The sequence below is a fragment of the Onychostoma macrolepis genome, chromosome 17 (genome assembly GCF_012432095.1).
Source record: "Onychostoma macrolepis isolate SWU-2019 chromosome 17, ASM1243209v1, whole genome shotgun sequence".
Lineage (NCBI taxonomy): Eukaryota > Metazoa > Chordata > Actinopteri > Cypriniformes > Cyprinidae > Onychostoma > Onychostoma macrolepis.
Genome location: NC_081171.1, coordinates 32,167,173 through 32,181,586, shown reverse-complemented (window position 1 = coordinate 32,181,586; position 14,414 = coordinate 32,167,173). Strand labels below are relative to the sequence as shown.

Here is a 14,414-nt window from a genome sequence, read left to right as displayed (position 1 = left end):
GAATCTTCTTCAAACAGAGTACGAAGCTTTCTGAATCTTTGTATAAAACTCTTTTGTTGAAAACGTTGGCTAATGTAATTGCAGTTTTAAAGCAGTTAAAAAAAAGGAAAAACAAGAAGAAATTTTGGTTAAACAAGCTAGTCCTTTATACAAGCTACACCAACAACGCTTCTGTTCTCAAGTTGTTGTTTTTTTGGACTCTGTTTAATAATATAAAGCTTGAAGAAATTGAGAAAAAAAAAAAAAAAAAAAGTTTACATTCAATATTTTTTACATAAATACACTGAATTTAAGAGATCAGCAAGGCAGCTTGAAGGCTTGACGAGTGTGAACAGCCTTCATTTCAAACGTCATTGCATAAGCAGAAGATTCTGTATAACTTCAATCTGTGAAGAACTGACCTGTAACAAATTCAGTTCTCTTTAGGAAAGACTAAAACCACCCTAAAAACTTGAATTTAGCTAATTTAACATGAGGCAGGTGTGCACGCTGTAGTGGATGTAATCTTTAGTCAAGTTCTGAAGGTTGATATGATTACTGGTTTTTATCAGGCTTGTAGATGGACAGGGTTCTGGCTGAGGGGTCTGTGGCGTTGATCCAGCGGGGCATCCAGTAATGTGGCGTCCACTCGCAGCGGCCGGGGTACATCTTCTCGAAGACCTGCCTGAAGTACAAGCCCTCTTTGGTTGTGGGGGGGTTGAAAGGGAACAGCTTAACAGCTTTTTCCAACTGAGAGTCGTTCACCTAAAAAAGAAAAGATATATTAGACGAGACAGAGAAAGAGGTTTTATAGCACTGTGTTCACCCATGACATAATGGCCACTGTGTACTAGGTTTACCGCGGTAGTCAATGTTACCGGTCAGATGATGTTCAGCCTGACACTGATTACATGACTTCACCCCCATGATCATTTGCATTTTTGTGTAAAAACTATTTAGTTCAGCTGGACAACAGATGTTACAATTATAAACTGAAAGCATCTGCTCCATAGAGGAGGAGCTGCACAGAGATCAGTCAGATTTCACTCACCATGTGACAAGAGTAAAGAGAGATTTGGAAAGGATTTGGTGTCAAAGCTAAAAGCAAAAGCACCTATTTGGCGATATTGTTTATTATAAGTGAATTTGTTTTAGTTTGTGCATCATTATTACTTTTTATGACAAACACAACAACAATAAAACAAACAAAGCATTCGTTTTAAAGGGGAAAATCTAAGGATCTTTCATTTATTTGTGAAAACGCAGGTATATACAGAGCCTGGCACATGACATTTGGTGAAAAACAAAACGTTGTTGCCACAAATTAAGAATTCATTATCATGACTTGATATTGTTCCTGTCATTTTAATTAAATCATGGCTACAATTTAAGCATTTGTTTCCTGTTTTAATTAAATCGTTGTCATGTTGTAATGGTTCTTTCCCTCATTTGCAAGTTTGTCTCTGTACGTTTTATTGTTGTGTTTTTCTGAGTGTAATAATGAACCCACCTTTTTTCCAAGCATTAGTTTTGTTCAAAGAAAGGGAAAGATGTCAAGATCCAACATTAAAGATCAAAGCAATTTCTACAGATACTGAGTGTCATTGACAAATATCTTTTCCTATAAAATGTGAAAAACAACCATTGTTGTCACAAGTTTACTCATCGTTGGTAAAACGTCCTCACCCTGGCATCCCTAGTGTGTACATGTGTACTGTAGTACCTCAGACTCAATGTGCTCCTGCAGGCTTGTGTACCAGGATTTCTTCATGGATGTCATACCATCACTGAAGGCCTCTTTCCTTCTCCAGAGAATCTCATCTGGGATGAGTTTCATCCCTTTAAACGATTCCCTCAAGAGATGCTTCTCCACACCATCCTGCTCCGATCAAGCAAATTATTCATATTAGTCTGGTTACAAAAACCACTATAGTGAAATAAAAACAAATTACACTAATAAACTAAGCATCACTATCACTTATTGCTAATGCTCATATTTGGGGTTATGGGTTTTGTATTAAACTTCCGACCAGACACAGTAACTGATGTGGGAACAGATTGACATGAGGAGAGATGAAGCTTTCAGGACCCACCTTAGGTGCTCTCATCTCTTCAGGCACAGAGAGGTAGTATGCAGTGAATCTGTGGTCCAGGAAAGGCACTCTCAACTCCAGTCTAATGGAAAAAAGTTTGTTGTCATTAATACAGTGGAAATCACCAAGTTACTGTGGGAAGAGAAGAGAAGGAAGGGATATATTATCTTACCCGTGTGCAGCTGTGGTTCGGTCCGCTCTCAGCACATCAAACAGATAAAGCTCTTTCAGCAGACGCACGCTTTCCTCAGCACCCACTTTAGGTGACGGTGCCTACATCAAAGCAGGCCAAACATGCAATCGAGTCATAAAATACAGCTACACGTCTCATAAGTGTCCAAATACTTTTTTGGGGTTTATGGTCACTAAAATGCCAGAATTGCATTACATAATAAAGCAGCTTGACTTTTCTGCACCATTTTTGTAATGAATTTTCACCAGCTATTTAGTTTGATATTTTATCCATGTCATGACATTCATACCTTTTCAAGTGTGGCTTGTAAAAATTTGGAGTTACTGTAAATGTAAATTGAGCACATAATGACATGTACCTTATGAAAGTAGATGTATCCTTGTGTCAGCTCATCAGAACCTTCACCAGAGAAAATCACAACGCTGTCTGTCTTCTCACGGACGTACTTTGATATCAGGTACATACCTGCAGACAAACACAACAGATCAAAGCTAGTCCTTTTGTGCAAAGCTATTGTAAATTCATATATTGCTAAGAGATTGTAAATTCCTATTGCTAGGCCAATCATAGCTGTTACTACTGTTCATAAGCAGGATATGATCTGTTCAGATCCCAAACACTGTTTGTGCTACGGACATGAATGATGCCACAAATCAAGTGGCTTGTTGCGGAAAGCTGTGCCATTACTTTAAGGCTAATGATTATTTTTCCTGCCACACACACACACACACACGCACACACACACAGGGGTCAGATTAAATAATTGTGAATTATTATAGGTGAATTACTACAGTGAAAAAAACAACATTTTTCTTTAGTCTCTTTTATTATCACAAATGATTGCCTATTAATTTTTTTGGTATCTATATTTCTCTAGTTAGTAAATCAGTTCAGTATAAAGCACGTTTGATGAAATGGGTGACTTATCAGACTTCCAAAAAGGGCAAAACATAGAAGCCAGTTTAGATTGACTTGGTAACATACCATGAGAATGTGACCAGTGAAAACAGATGCAAGATTGTGTTCTGCCTCATGCTGAACATTTTGTCCTGCTAACTAAAGGCTGGAATACACGACACATTTTTTAAAGTCTGAACATATTTTTAAAACATAGGCATCATACACTTACCAAGTTTTGTAAATAGTCACAGAGCAAAACTGGCCATCATACACTAAACCACTGAGGATCACACACGACCAGACTTTAAAGTCGTTCCGAACACAAACTGAAGCAGAAACCTGCAACTTGTTGCTAGGAGACGCATGACAAATGAAAACAATAAGCATTCAAAAATTGGCTGAAAATATCAAACATGTTTGATATCCTCAGACTGGATGGAATCATAGTCTGAAGCTAAAAAGATTGAACTCTGTGGCCATCATATACTACGCAATTTTCTATAAAATCTGTCAACTCAAATCTGCAGACTGGCTTTGACTTCCAGCAACTAGCGTTGACTTATCCAACTTATTACTTTCTAGGCAGTTAATGCTGATGCCGTGTTTTTCAAGCTTCAGACCACCATTATCTCTAATCCAAAGACTATTTGCACCGAGCCTTGTGACGCTCTTCCGTTTTGAAATATTACGGCTCATTATTTCCGGCTATGTATATTTTCAATGTGATGTAATCATCTAGTTGACTTAAACGTCTAATAAAATGAGAGTTCACGGGATGATTTCAAAATCCGTTTATTTTCAGAGACAGGAGAAGATGTATTCTGATGATTACTGTGTACAGCATTTTCCAAACTCAACGGAACGTGAAGTTTTAACCCAACATAAACCGATCTGATAAAGCAGTGGCTGGTAATCAGTGATTGTTTCACCACAGGGTGTCAGCGCTAAACTAATCGCGATGCTGCGGTGTGTGTGAGATCTGACGAATAAGATCAGAATGAACATTTATTTATCTGTATTAAATATGTTAGTCATATTCTGTCATCATTTCACTGCATGTAGCCTAATATCAAAATATAAATATTCAAAGTAGTCGCACGGTCACGTGTTACTGTTAAAATTATTCAAGGTTGATTCTATAATTAGGGGTACATGTCACGTCCATGGGTCCATGTACATTGCGTTCATGCGTTTAATATTGATTTAATATTGAAAACAGAAACATGAGAAAACGGCACCATTTTCATTTTTAGTTTTATCAAAAACATGAAAAGACAAGAATTCGCCTTAATTTTTCCTTTTTACATTCAGGGGTAGAAAATGGATAAACAGCTTAAATGTTCCATATCGTAAATAAATCGTCACTGAACGGCATAAGAACAGCTTTTTTCCACCTGAACAATACATAGCCTAACATCTCAGGACTATACATAACTTCTCAAAACTTTTCATCTGTTAAATAGCACATTCATAATTCTTTCTATTTTCTCTATATTTTGTACATAACCTCCTAAAACATTTGGACATTCATAATTCTATTTTATCTATATTTGTATTACCATATAGTTACGCGATAGTTTCACTGAGGTCCCCTTATAATGTTATCAAGATTTTTACATAAAAAAACATCATAATTTAGAAGTAATAGGCTATTTTCTGTCCTGTTTTGACCCCCCTCATTGGAACACTCTGTTTGAATAGGCGTGGCGGATTATAGACTCGGAAGTAAACGCCCACTGCTATGATTGGCAAACAGTGGTGTATGTTTGACAGCCTACATTCCTCATAGATGGACGCTGTTTTGATTTACATTAAAAATGCATAAATAGTCAGTACATATCAAATGGTCTGTATTAACAGACAAAGCAATAGTGACCACATAATAAAGTTACTCACACTTGTGTGGTGTAACATTACTGTCAGATTCAATATAGTCAGCACAGCATCATCAATCTTTCTGAAAATCCTGCGTCGAATTGTTCCTTGTTTATAAACAAATCCAAAAGGGTCTGGCTTCAGACTTGCACTCTCAGACACCTGCATAAACATTTAACGTGCAATTTAAGGCATTCCCAACAAACATGAGATTGAAAAGATTGCAAGTGACGTCACTAGTGGAAGCGCAGGCGCCTGAGAGTGCAAGACTGAGAGTGCAAGACTGAGAGTGCAAGACTGAGAGTGCAAGACTGAGAGTGCAAGTGCAAGTCTGCAGCCAGACCCTTCTCTACAAATATGAAGTGAACAAAGGACCAACTTCTTACTGACGCGGTCTGGAACTTCATTAAAAATAAAGTTTATCCCCACTTTACTAATACTGGGCTCTGCATAGTGTCTTGTTGTATTCAGAGCGATCTTTATCATTTGATTTCTGTGTAGACCTGCGTTCACCTTTATTTACACTACATGTGTGAATCAGTGGGCGGGGCTAAACAGGAAGCAATGTAGAAACAGGTGTTGATCATCTTCTGGAGGCGGTCTTTAGCCACAGTGTTATTAAAATATTACGTCATAAAGTGGCACATTCCACAACCTGTCGTTTTTGCAGATTGGCTTCAATATAAGTGGTTTTTAGACTAACGAGAAAGTTTTGAGTTCTGAAACTTACAGGATGTTTTTATAGTACTATGTCAAAAGATCAAGGGAATTTGGGTTTCTCAGTTCATGACCCCTTTAAATCACACTAAGAACAGAAAGTTTGAGTTACTGAAAGAACAATACCACATCCATCAGTAGGATTGTTCCTTTAATCTTAAAAGTAGTCTGATAAGCTCCAGTACTCACCAACAGAGGCGCGCACAGTGGTGATGTCATAACTCTCCAAGTGAAAGATGACTTCTTCCAGGGCGCGGATACCCTCCTCAGGTGTGAAGCTCACCTCATGGTGTTCGCTGCCAATGTAGGCTGCCACCTGTCACACAACACCACTTAAAATTGGTTAAAAATGATCTACTACCACACAGTCAAAATGTATGGCACTTACTATCAAAAATACTGACCGTAACTGAACCTTTTTAAAAAGGATACCTAAATATCTTCTAAGTTTCTTTTTTTAATAACTGGTCAGTCAATAGAGATGCTTAACCACCAGAAAATGTTCACTGTCAAACCTCAGGAGGGCACATTAAAGATATAAGCAGCTCAATTTTCCTATTGATTTCTATGAGATTTGTATGAGAATGGAAAAACTTAGAGAACTTATTATGCTTTTAGTCATTTTTGACTGTTTAATATGAAATGTTGTCCACTCCGAAGAAAATTATTCTCTATACCAGTGTTTGAAGTGGGCCCGTACGCACCAGTTGTGCAGTACCGGCACTTCTATATTTTAGTCTTTAGAGTACCGGCACTTTTTTGTGCATACCGACACTTCTGACATGTTGCCGGTAGTCAGAGTCAAAGCGTCAGTGTCTGGGTGATTCGAAATGACACACTACCAGGAGGGGTCACCTCTCATCTAGACAATTCACGTGAATGAATGCAAGCAGAGTCGGTCTACCTCAGGGGTTTTCAATGTGTGGGGTGAGAGAGCATGTCAGGGGAGGCACGCAGAGCAGTAGAATAATAATAATAATAATTATAGATTACTAATTTGAATCAGTAAATTATAACAAAAACAATACCTTAAAATGTCTTGAAGCAGGTTTTTGAGATCACGTCATTTTAAACCAGTAAACTCTTGGAAAGTCCAAGGAGCCAGTAAGCGAAGTACCGGCACTTCTTTTTTTTTCTTTTCACTTCAAGCACTGCTCTACACCAATAAGCACAGTTTATAAATGCCCTCAAACATTTTGATTACAGTCCTGAGTTTTGTTTCCGGAAACTTTGTATTTATTTATTTTTTACAGAGGGTATCTTCCAAAACCTTTAATAGTACAATGCTGGCTACTTTCAAAGGCATTTGACACTTTGTCGGGACAATCTGGCGTTTCTAGATCACAACCTGCAAAGCTGTTTGGCTCTGCTAGCTAAGATTATTGTCTTGAATTAGTTTTTAACTGGAGGTCCACTTCACCCTACAGTTGTGCAGACATATGCACATTGTTTGTTGTTCATACACTCCTAACTAGTGATCCAGTGTGGAGATGGATTTATGTTCCTCTGTTCATCACTTGTAGTTCTGGTGACAAAGATTTGGCTACACCTGCTCTATGAAAAGATGCAGTGTGTTCTATTCTGTAGTGATCACCCCTATGGCCTAATAATCCCTTAAAGGACTTCACTATCTGCTGTGAAAGATATTTTGTGTAATACATGGATATTGTGTGGGTGGTGATTTAAGAAGCCAAATTGAAGCCAGAGAAGATGAAACTCGCAGTTACGGTAAGGGGCATCACATTTAGGTTAATGCACTTAAAATGTACAAAATTTTCTTCAGGGGGAGCTCAATTTTTCCCCATGGTATCGAATATCAATATTTTTCAAGGCACTGAGGTTAGAAATTCCATTATCATGACAAAACTGGCCTCTAATGCTTTAAAGTAAACACAAAGTGCACCATATTCAAATAAATTGCCACACAGATCAGAATGTACAGTGTAAATTACCTTGCGAGCAGCTGCAACATCTGGGCTGTCATCTGCACCAATAGCAAAGGTTTGAACGGGATATGGAAGCTGCTCTTCTTTGGCCAGTTTCACGAGTGTTGCAGCAACCAGACTTGAATCGAGACCACCTGCAACAATAACATCAGAGTAACAAATCCACTAAATTACGGGAAAAAAATAAAATAAATAATAATAATAATAATAATAATAATTGAGAACAGGCACCTGAGAGGAGGCATCCGATTCTTCTGTGAGCCATCAAGCGTTTCTTAACAGCATTTTCAAACAGGATTCTAATGTTGTTTTTGACAGTCTCTAATTCAAAGCCTGATGAAAAGGGAGAAATTAATTTCTCTTTAGTTTTGATTGATGGTACAGTAAATGGTGGTGTTAGATGCGTACTACAGGGATTGGGAGCTCCACAAGTATTTCTCCCAGTCATCTGTTTCATAGATATTTAAATGAGAAGAAAAATATAAAGGCACAAATAAGACTGTGGACCTTTGTCCAACAGTAATTCAGTTAATATTCAAACGGGTTCTTGAGAGAAGTAGCAACTTCTGATTCGAGAACATGTTAAATCAGACATTTCCAATGAATCGATTGATCCAGTTCTGGACTGAATGATTTATCTAAGTAGTGAATGACTTAATTTCAGTATGTTTGTCACACAAAGCTATCAAATGGCTTCAGAACACGTGAAATATAAATGCACAAGTAATATGGACTACTTTTATGACACTATATGACATCTACCTGTGCCAAGACCCTGAAGATTGTTATAGGAGGCATGTTTAGGTTCGTCTGTGCAGCAGTGGAAGCAATCCATCAGCACAGACTCCACTTTTCCAGTGGGCTTCAAGTTAAACACCTCAACGTGTCCCGGGGGGAAGGGGGTGATCTTTGCAGGGGAGGACATGAAGTGTGTGACCTGAGTCAAACCTGTTTGGATCAAATTACAGTGAAAATGTGATGCTGTTAAAGTCATATTCTGCAATTAAGGTGAGCTCAAAGAAACGCACCAGGAGATAAAACTGCATGATTTGAGGAAAAAAAAAAAAAAACATTTTTGGAAAACCCTCCAAAACCCCCATATTTTGTGATTATAAATAAATGACTAAATCAAATACTATATTATTATTACTATTAATTTATTATGACTATTATTACTAAAACATTAGACACAATAAGAAATATTACTATTGTAACTAATATTTCACTGGGGGACAAAAATAAAAATCAAGTATTTAAGAAAAATTATATGAATAATTTTGTTTTACAGTACATTTCTAAAATTACAACACCAATAATTAAGGCTGTCTTAACCTCTTCATTTTCAAATGTCAAACCACCAAGCTTTTATTCTGGTGGAAAACCACAGGGAGCCCTTAAAAACTGGGATTTTGGTTTCATTTCAATTAATCATGCATCTCTATCAGAAGAGCACAAATACTACTTGGTTATACATTATACCTTTGGCTTCAGAACAGACAGCTAGAAAGCCATCGTCGGTGAGCAGTTTGAACAGTGGTCTCACACCGTAGGTGTCCCTCCCTAAGAAAACCTTTTTGTTAGCAGTGTCCAACAAGATGAATGCGAATACGCCATCTAGCAGACTGGCCATCTTCTGGATTCCAAAGCGATCGTACAGGTGCAGAAGAATCTCTCCATCGACTTTGGTCTGATACTCAAACTCAAAGTTCTCCTTCAGCTGTTAAGGAAAAGACTGGTCATCAGATGTTAGGTTAAACCATGAAGGAATAAGAGATTTCAGGCATGTCTGATGCTGATACGCAGCGTATTCTGATGCACCATAAACTCTAGTGTGTAGTGCCTGACTCACCGTCCCTTGCCTGAGATCTTTCCCTCATATGGACGCTCTCCATGTAAACTGTGTTCTTGTTTTTCGCGTCAAAACGACTTAATTCATTTGAAATTATTCAGCCCAGAAGCCACTGCCAACTGGTTACATTGGTAGCGGGTAGAACTGATGTGCAAGCAGCAATCCCATTGGCTAGCGCTCACCTATGACCTTGTATGTTCTGATTTAAAAAAAATAAGTCTGAGCAAAAGTAGACAGCATGAGCCAAAAGTATTTGTGAGCCCAGCAGCATATTAGGCCTTGCCGCATTTTATATTATTAGTAGCAGAATTAGTTTCAGTGTTGTTTTATTAGCACTTTTTTTACAGAATTGTGTGTGCTTAAGAATAATTAATAATAATAATAATAATTTTCTGTAAGTGCAAGAAAAGCTTATTAATGGACACAATCATAAACAAATTTCACTTGAAACTTTTTTTTCTCAAAAACATTCAGCTACCTACCCTAATGTGATTGTAGATTTCACCGTTGTAACATAACCAGAGGTAGGGAAACTTCTTGACACGCAGAGGCTGCATGCCGTACAGCTGATCCACAATAGCAAGGCGGTGAAATCCAAAGCAGCAGTTGGTGAAACCATTGACATTCTCAAAGCGGAAAGCATCTGGACCACGATGTGCGATCTTCATGGCATTGGTACACTGAACTGCGAGGCACTCATCACTACCAAACAAGGCCCATATACCACACATTCTGATGCTGGAGAAGAAAAAAAAAAAAAAATGTAAAAAAGACACTAAAACTACAAGGTTGCCGGAGTAATCATGTCCAAATGTTTAAACGCAGGAATTCAAGACTGTTGACAACACACAACCAAACATTTACATTCAATGCTATGTTACCTCCATCTCTTTTGGACATGTACCATGGTAGTGCATACAGTATTCTTTGATTACTGTATGTACTACCATGGTACATGCAACAAACAAAGGATTTTTTTAATGCCTATGGAGTCCATACTAGGGCTGCCACTAACGACTATTTTTATTTCGATTAATTATCGACAAAAACATCAACAATTTTACTTAAGAATATTTTATTAAACCAGATGAAAACCAAAGTTTTATGAAATCCTTTTTTTTAAAAGCAAAAGTAAAGTGCAACATAGTGTGCAAGAAGCAAGTGTCCATCTCATAGTCCAAATCACTGAAATCAAAGTTCAGTATTAGTGTAAGAATGACAACATATCCACGTGTTCTATTCTACTAATAATAAAATTATAATCAAAAAAACACTTTTTAAAGGAGTATTTACCAGAAATATTATTTACCAGAATTTATTTAGGAGAAAAATGGAAATGTGCCGTATTTCTGAAAAAAGTAAAATAAAAAAAATTATTATTTTTTTTTTTTAATATAAAATCAATGAATTGGAGATGCTTTTGATGATTAACATTTAATGGAACCATTCAAATGGAATCCAGAAAATAAAGGAAAACAGAATTTGGAAATAAAAAGTATTTCATAGGGCCCTATAATTATAATAATGATTTGTGGTAATAAAAATAGATAAGTGAACAATAGCCTTTAAAATGACTTAAAATACATATATAATAGCAATGAGGTAATAATTAGTTCAAATAAAGTATCAAAAGCAAGAAGTCATACTGTTTTATTGAACAAAACTGTTAAAATACATAATGTATTATAAACAATAGAGCTAAAGTACATTACGCATTACAACAAAGGCCTGCAGGGGGCGCTAATGGCCTGACGATTATTTTTACACATTACTGTGCGATCTAATCCTTGACCTCGTTGTTGTTCAAATGTCCACTTAATCTTTAATATTTGGCCATTTCTTTAGGACAGAAATGATATAGCCACTGTAATTAAAATAAATATGTGGACATCAAAACGTGTAAACTCAGAGTAAGGGTTTGAGCTTTTATTTTGAAACTGCAATGTATTCTCCTGTGTTTGCGCAGATTTATAAATTTACAAATCTGATGAAATGGCGCACTTGCGTTCCCAGATGAACGCATTATTTAATTAAATCGTAGCGTTTGTAAATTCACAATTATGCTTTAATTATGATTTTTAAATGGGTTTAATATATCATGCAGCCTTGGAAAACAGTCTAATAATGTGTTTTATGGATTCTCATCCGTGAAATGCGCCACTTCTGGTATTTTGCCGTTTAGTCAACGCGAACCATTAATTCTGCTATTAAACCATTTTTAAAAATAAGTGGAATTACTGATAACAGATGGGTTCAACAAAAGCATATACGGTTGATTATCAACCTCAGAGCTCACAACAAAAGTCTTCAAACATTTAACATTTTTTAGTAGTAAAATGGATGTTTTTTTTTTTTACTTTGGGAACCCAACTGTTGTGCCCTATGTGAAAAACAAATGGAAAAGTTCCAGAACCAGTGCCAGTGAAAAAGGCACTAATGCAGTCTATTTTTGGAATGGGCGATCTGTCAAATATAGGCGGGGCCTTGTAACCTCCAATCGATTGACAGCATAGATAGACACGCCAGTAATGTCTGTCATTCAGTTTGACGTTATAATCTTGTTTTCTGAGTGAATTAAATATTTTATAAACATTATAAAAACAATTATCTTTGACACTTATTTTCGGTTAATTTCATAGTTTAGCGGTAGTTTGAAAAGCGGCTTTTGGCAGCTAGTAAGTAAATAAATAAATTAAACAAAATATCCTGCCATTGAAAAGTGATTTATTCTTTGCAGTGGCACAGCTTCAGTGAACTTGCATTAGCACATGTGTAACGTGTAAAACCTGTTCTCTCATTGAAGGTTTGAACAGTAAAACTGTTTGTAGTGTAAATATATAGCCCTCTCAAAAGGACGTATCGGTATATTTAAGCTGTAGCATATGCTCTCCAGTTTCCATCTTTCACACATCTTTCCATGCTGCTGTGGTTTAACATTCAGAAAAGTAGCAAGCTAGTAGCAGAAAAGTATACCAAGTGAATGTCATGTTAAAATCACGTTTTAACACATTAAATACACAACACGTGTAATAAATTCGTAGGCCAATCAATCAATCAATCAATCGTACAAAATCAGTCTTGTACTACCTTGAAAAGAAGCTTTGGTCTCTTTCGGTTGAAGTGGGAGTTGTACAAGTTCTTCTTCAACTAGGTTCGGCTGATGAAACACACGTGCTGCCTATCTAGATATGTGTCCTCGTTGCCTCCCGTCTATGCGCCTGCAGCGCCTCCCAAGAGCAAGAACAGTAACCGCGGCTGATTGGTCAATGTTGTCGTAAAAAGTTATTGGTCATGTAACTGTTCAGCGTACTGTGTGGTTCCTGCCTGGTCGCATTAAACTTAGGATAGGTCATATATCGTCAGAGAATTATTCAAGAATAGGTGGAGTAGAATTCTTACTAAGATGCGATTTCACTGTTTAACGTCTCCCAATAAAATTTCCCCCATAAAACTTAACTGATGAAACTTGAAGACGATATGGTTTGTGTGTTTTTCAAGTCTTCTCCAGGTAATAAATATTAATTATACAGTGTTAACTGACAGCATTAATTACAGGAAGCTATAAAATATATGTTCTGCCTTATTCTGTGATAAAAATGGAAAAAGTACTGTCATTAGTAAAATATTTATCAAAAATATTATAGAAGACAAATTATTGGTTATTGTCCAGCAGTGTATTTTATTTCTTAGCCAATTAAAAGAAAGAGAGATTTTTATTTTTTTTGGTCAATTATAAAGTACATACATAATTATTATTATTATTGTATTTATTTATTATTATTATTATTACTACTACATTTGACATTTCTGTCCCCCTCACTTCTGAAATGATTGCTACTCCTCTGCCCTGTAAAATAACTGAATTTAAAACTTAAGCTATGGCGTGTTATCTTTATTTGGGCATCAAATATTTTGTAGCTCCACTTGAATTTTATTCTGTGGGAAAGGGGACAAAATGGCTCTTTTGACGTTGAAGGTAGCAGACCCCTGGTCTAGGAGGAGTTAGAAAAAGTAGGTTTTCAACATGATTCAAAATGGCGGACAGGAAATTCAGCCAAATATGGCATAATTGGTATCAATGTTTTTGGCATGTTCCAAGGAATCTTTCAACATTATTCTCATTAAAATAGGCTAATGGAAACAAAAGTTATTAGCATTTTTCGAAATTTCATTATAACTTTGACCACAAGGTGGCGTTGCGCCCACATTTTTTAAGTGCCATCAGGGCATGGTGCTGAAGATGTATACCGAGTTTCGTAACGATATGTTAAAGTGTACGTAAAATTTGTGATTTGGTCAAACCATTCAGAAGTTATAAGCAAAAATAGCCATTTTTCATATCTCCTGACCACTAGGTGACAATGCGCCGAAACACTGCATGTAGCCTCAGGTCATGCTTGTTATAACACATACCAAGTTTAGTCTCAATACGCCAAACCGTTGCGAAGATATAGCCTCACATCCATTTTTCGTGCTTTTCGTAGAATTCGTTTGCGTGTTAATCAGCGTGTTAATGGTGAAAATCAGACAAACCGTCTAGGACGAGTTCGAAAAAGTAGGTTTTGCGAACTATAGAAAATAGCAAAAGAACTAAACCTTACGATTTTTAAGTTTTGGAGTTCATCCGACTCGGCATGAGCCAAGGATTCGTACCTTACGGTTCAAAAGTTATTAGCATAAATATGAGTGCAACTTTGGACAAGTGGTGGCGCTAGAGAGTTTGAGTTAGAGACTCCAAATTTGCTATGGTTCAGACTGTGCTCTATCTGTGTTCCAAATTTCATAACTTTCCTGCAAGCGGTTCTATGGGCTGCCGTAGACGCAATGGCGGAAGAATAATAATAATACGAAATCTAACGGAT

General features: G+C 36.8%; 2 protein-coding genes across 2 annotated transcripts in view; both read right to left on the bottom strand.

The window, feature by feature from the left end:
- LOC131523141 (asparagine--tRNA ligase, cytoplasmic-like) overlaps positions 1-14,414 on the bottom strand; it is a 26,591-nt gene that overhangs the window by 7,573 nt on the left and 4,604 nt on the right. The gene's annotated exons all lie outside the window — the stretch shown is intronic.
- Positions 58-12,798, bottom strand: LOC131523140 (asparagine synthetase [glutamine-hydrolyzing]-like). Its single transcript, XM_058749228.1, has 12 exons — positions 12,640-12,798; positions 10,035-10,290; positions 9,183-9,420; positions 8,466-8,651; positions 7,935-8,036; positions 7,710-7,837; positions 5,947-6,073; positions 2,624-2,730; positions 2,245-2,345; positions 2,073-2,154; positions 1,703-1,858; positions 58-744 (listed from the first exon to the last, which is right to left on the bottom strand). Exons 2-12 carry the CDS (start codon positions 10,281-10,283, stop codon positions 535-537), a joined length of 1,686 nt encoding a protein of 561 aa, XP_058605211.1. The 5' UTR covers positions 10,284-10,290; positions 12,640-12,798; the 3' UTR covers positions 58-534.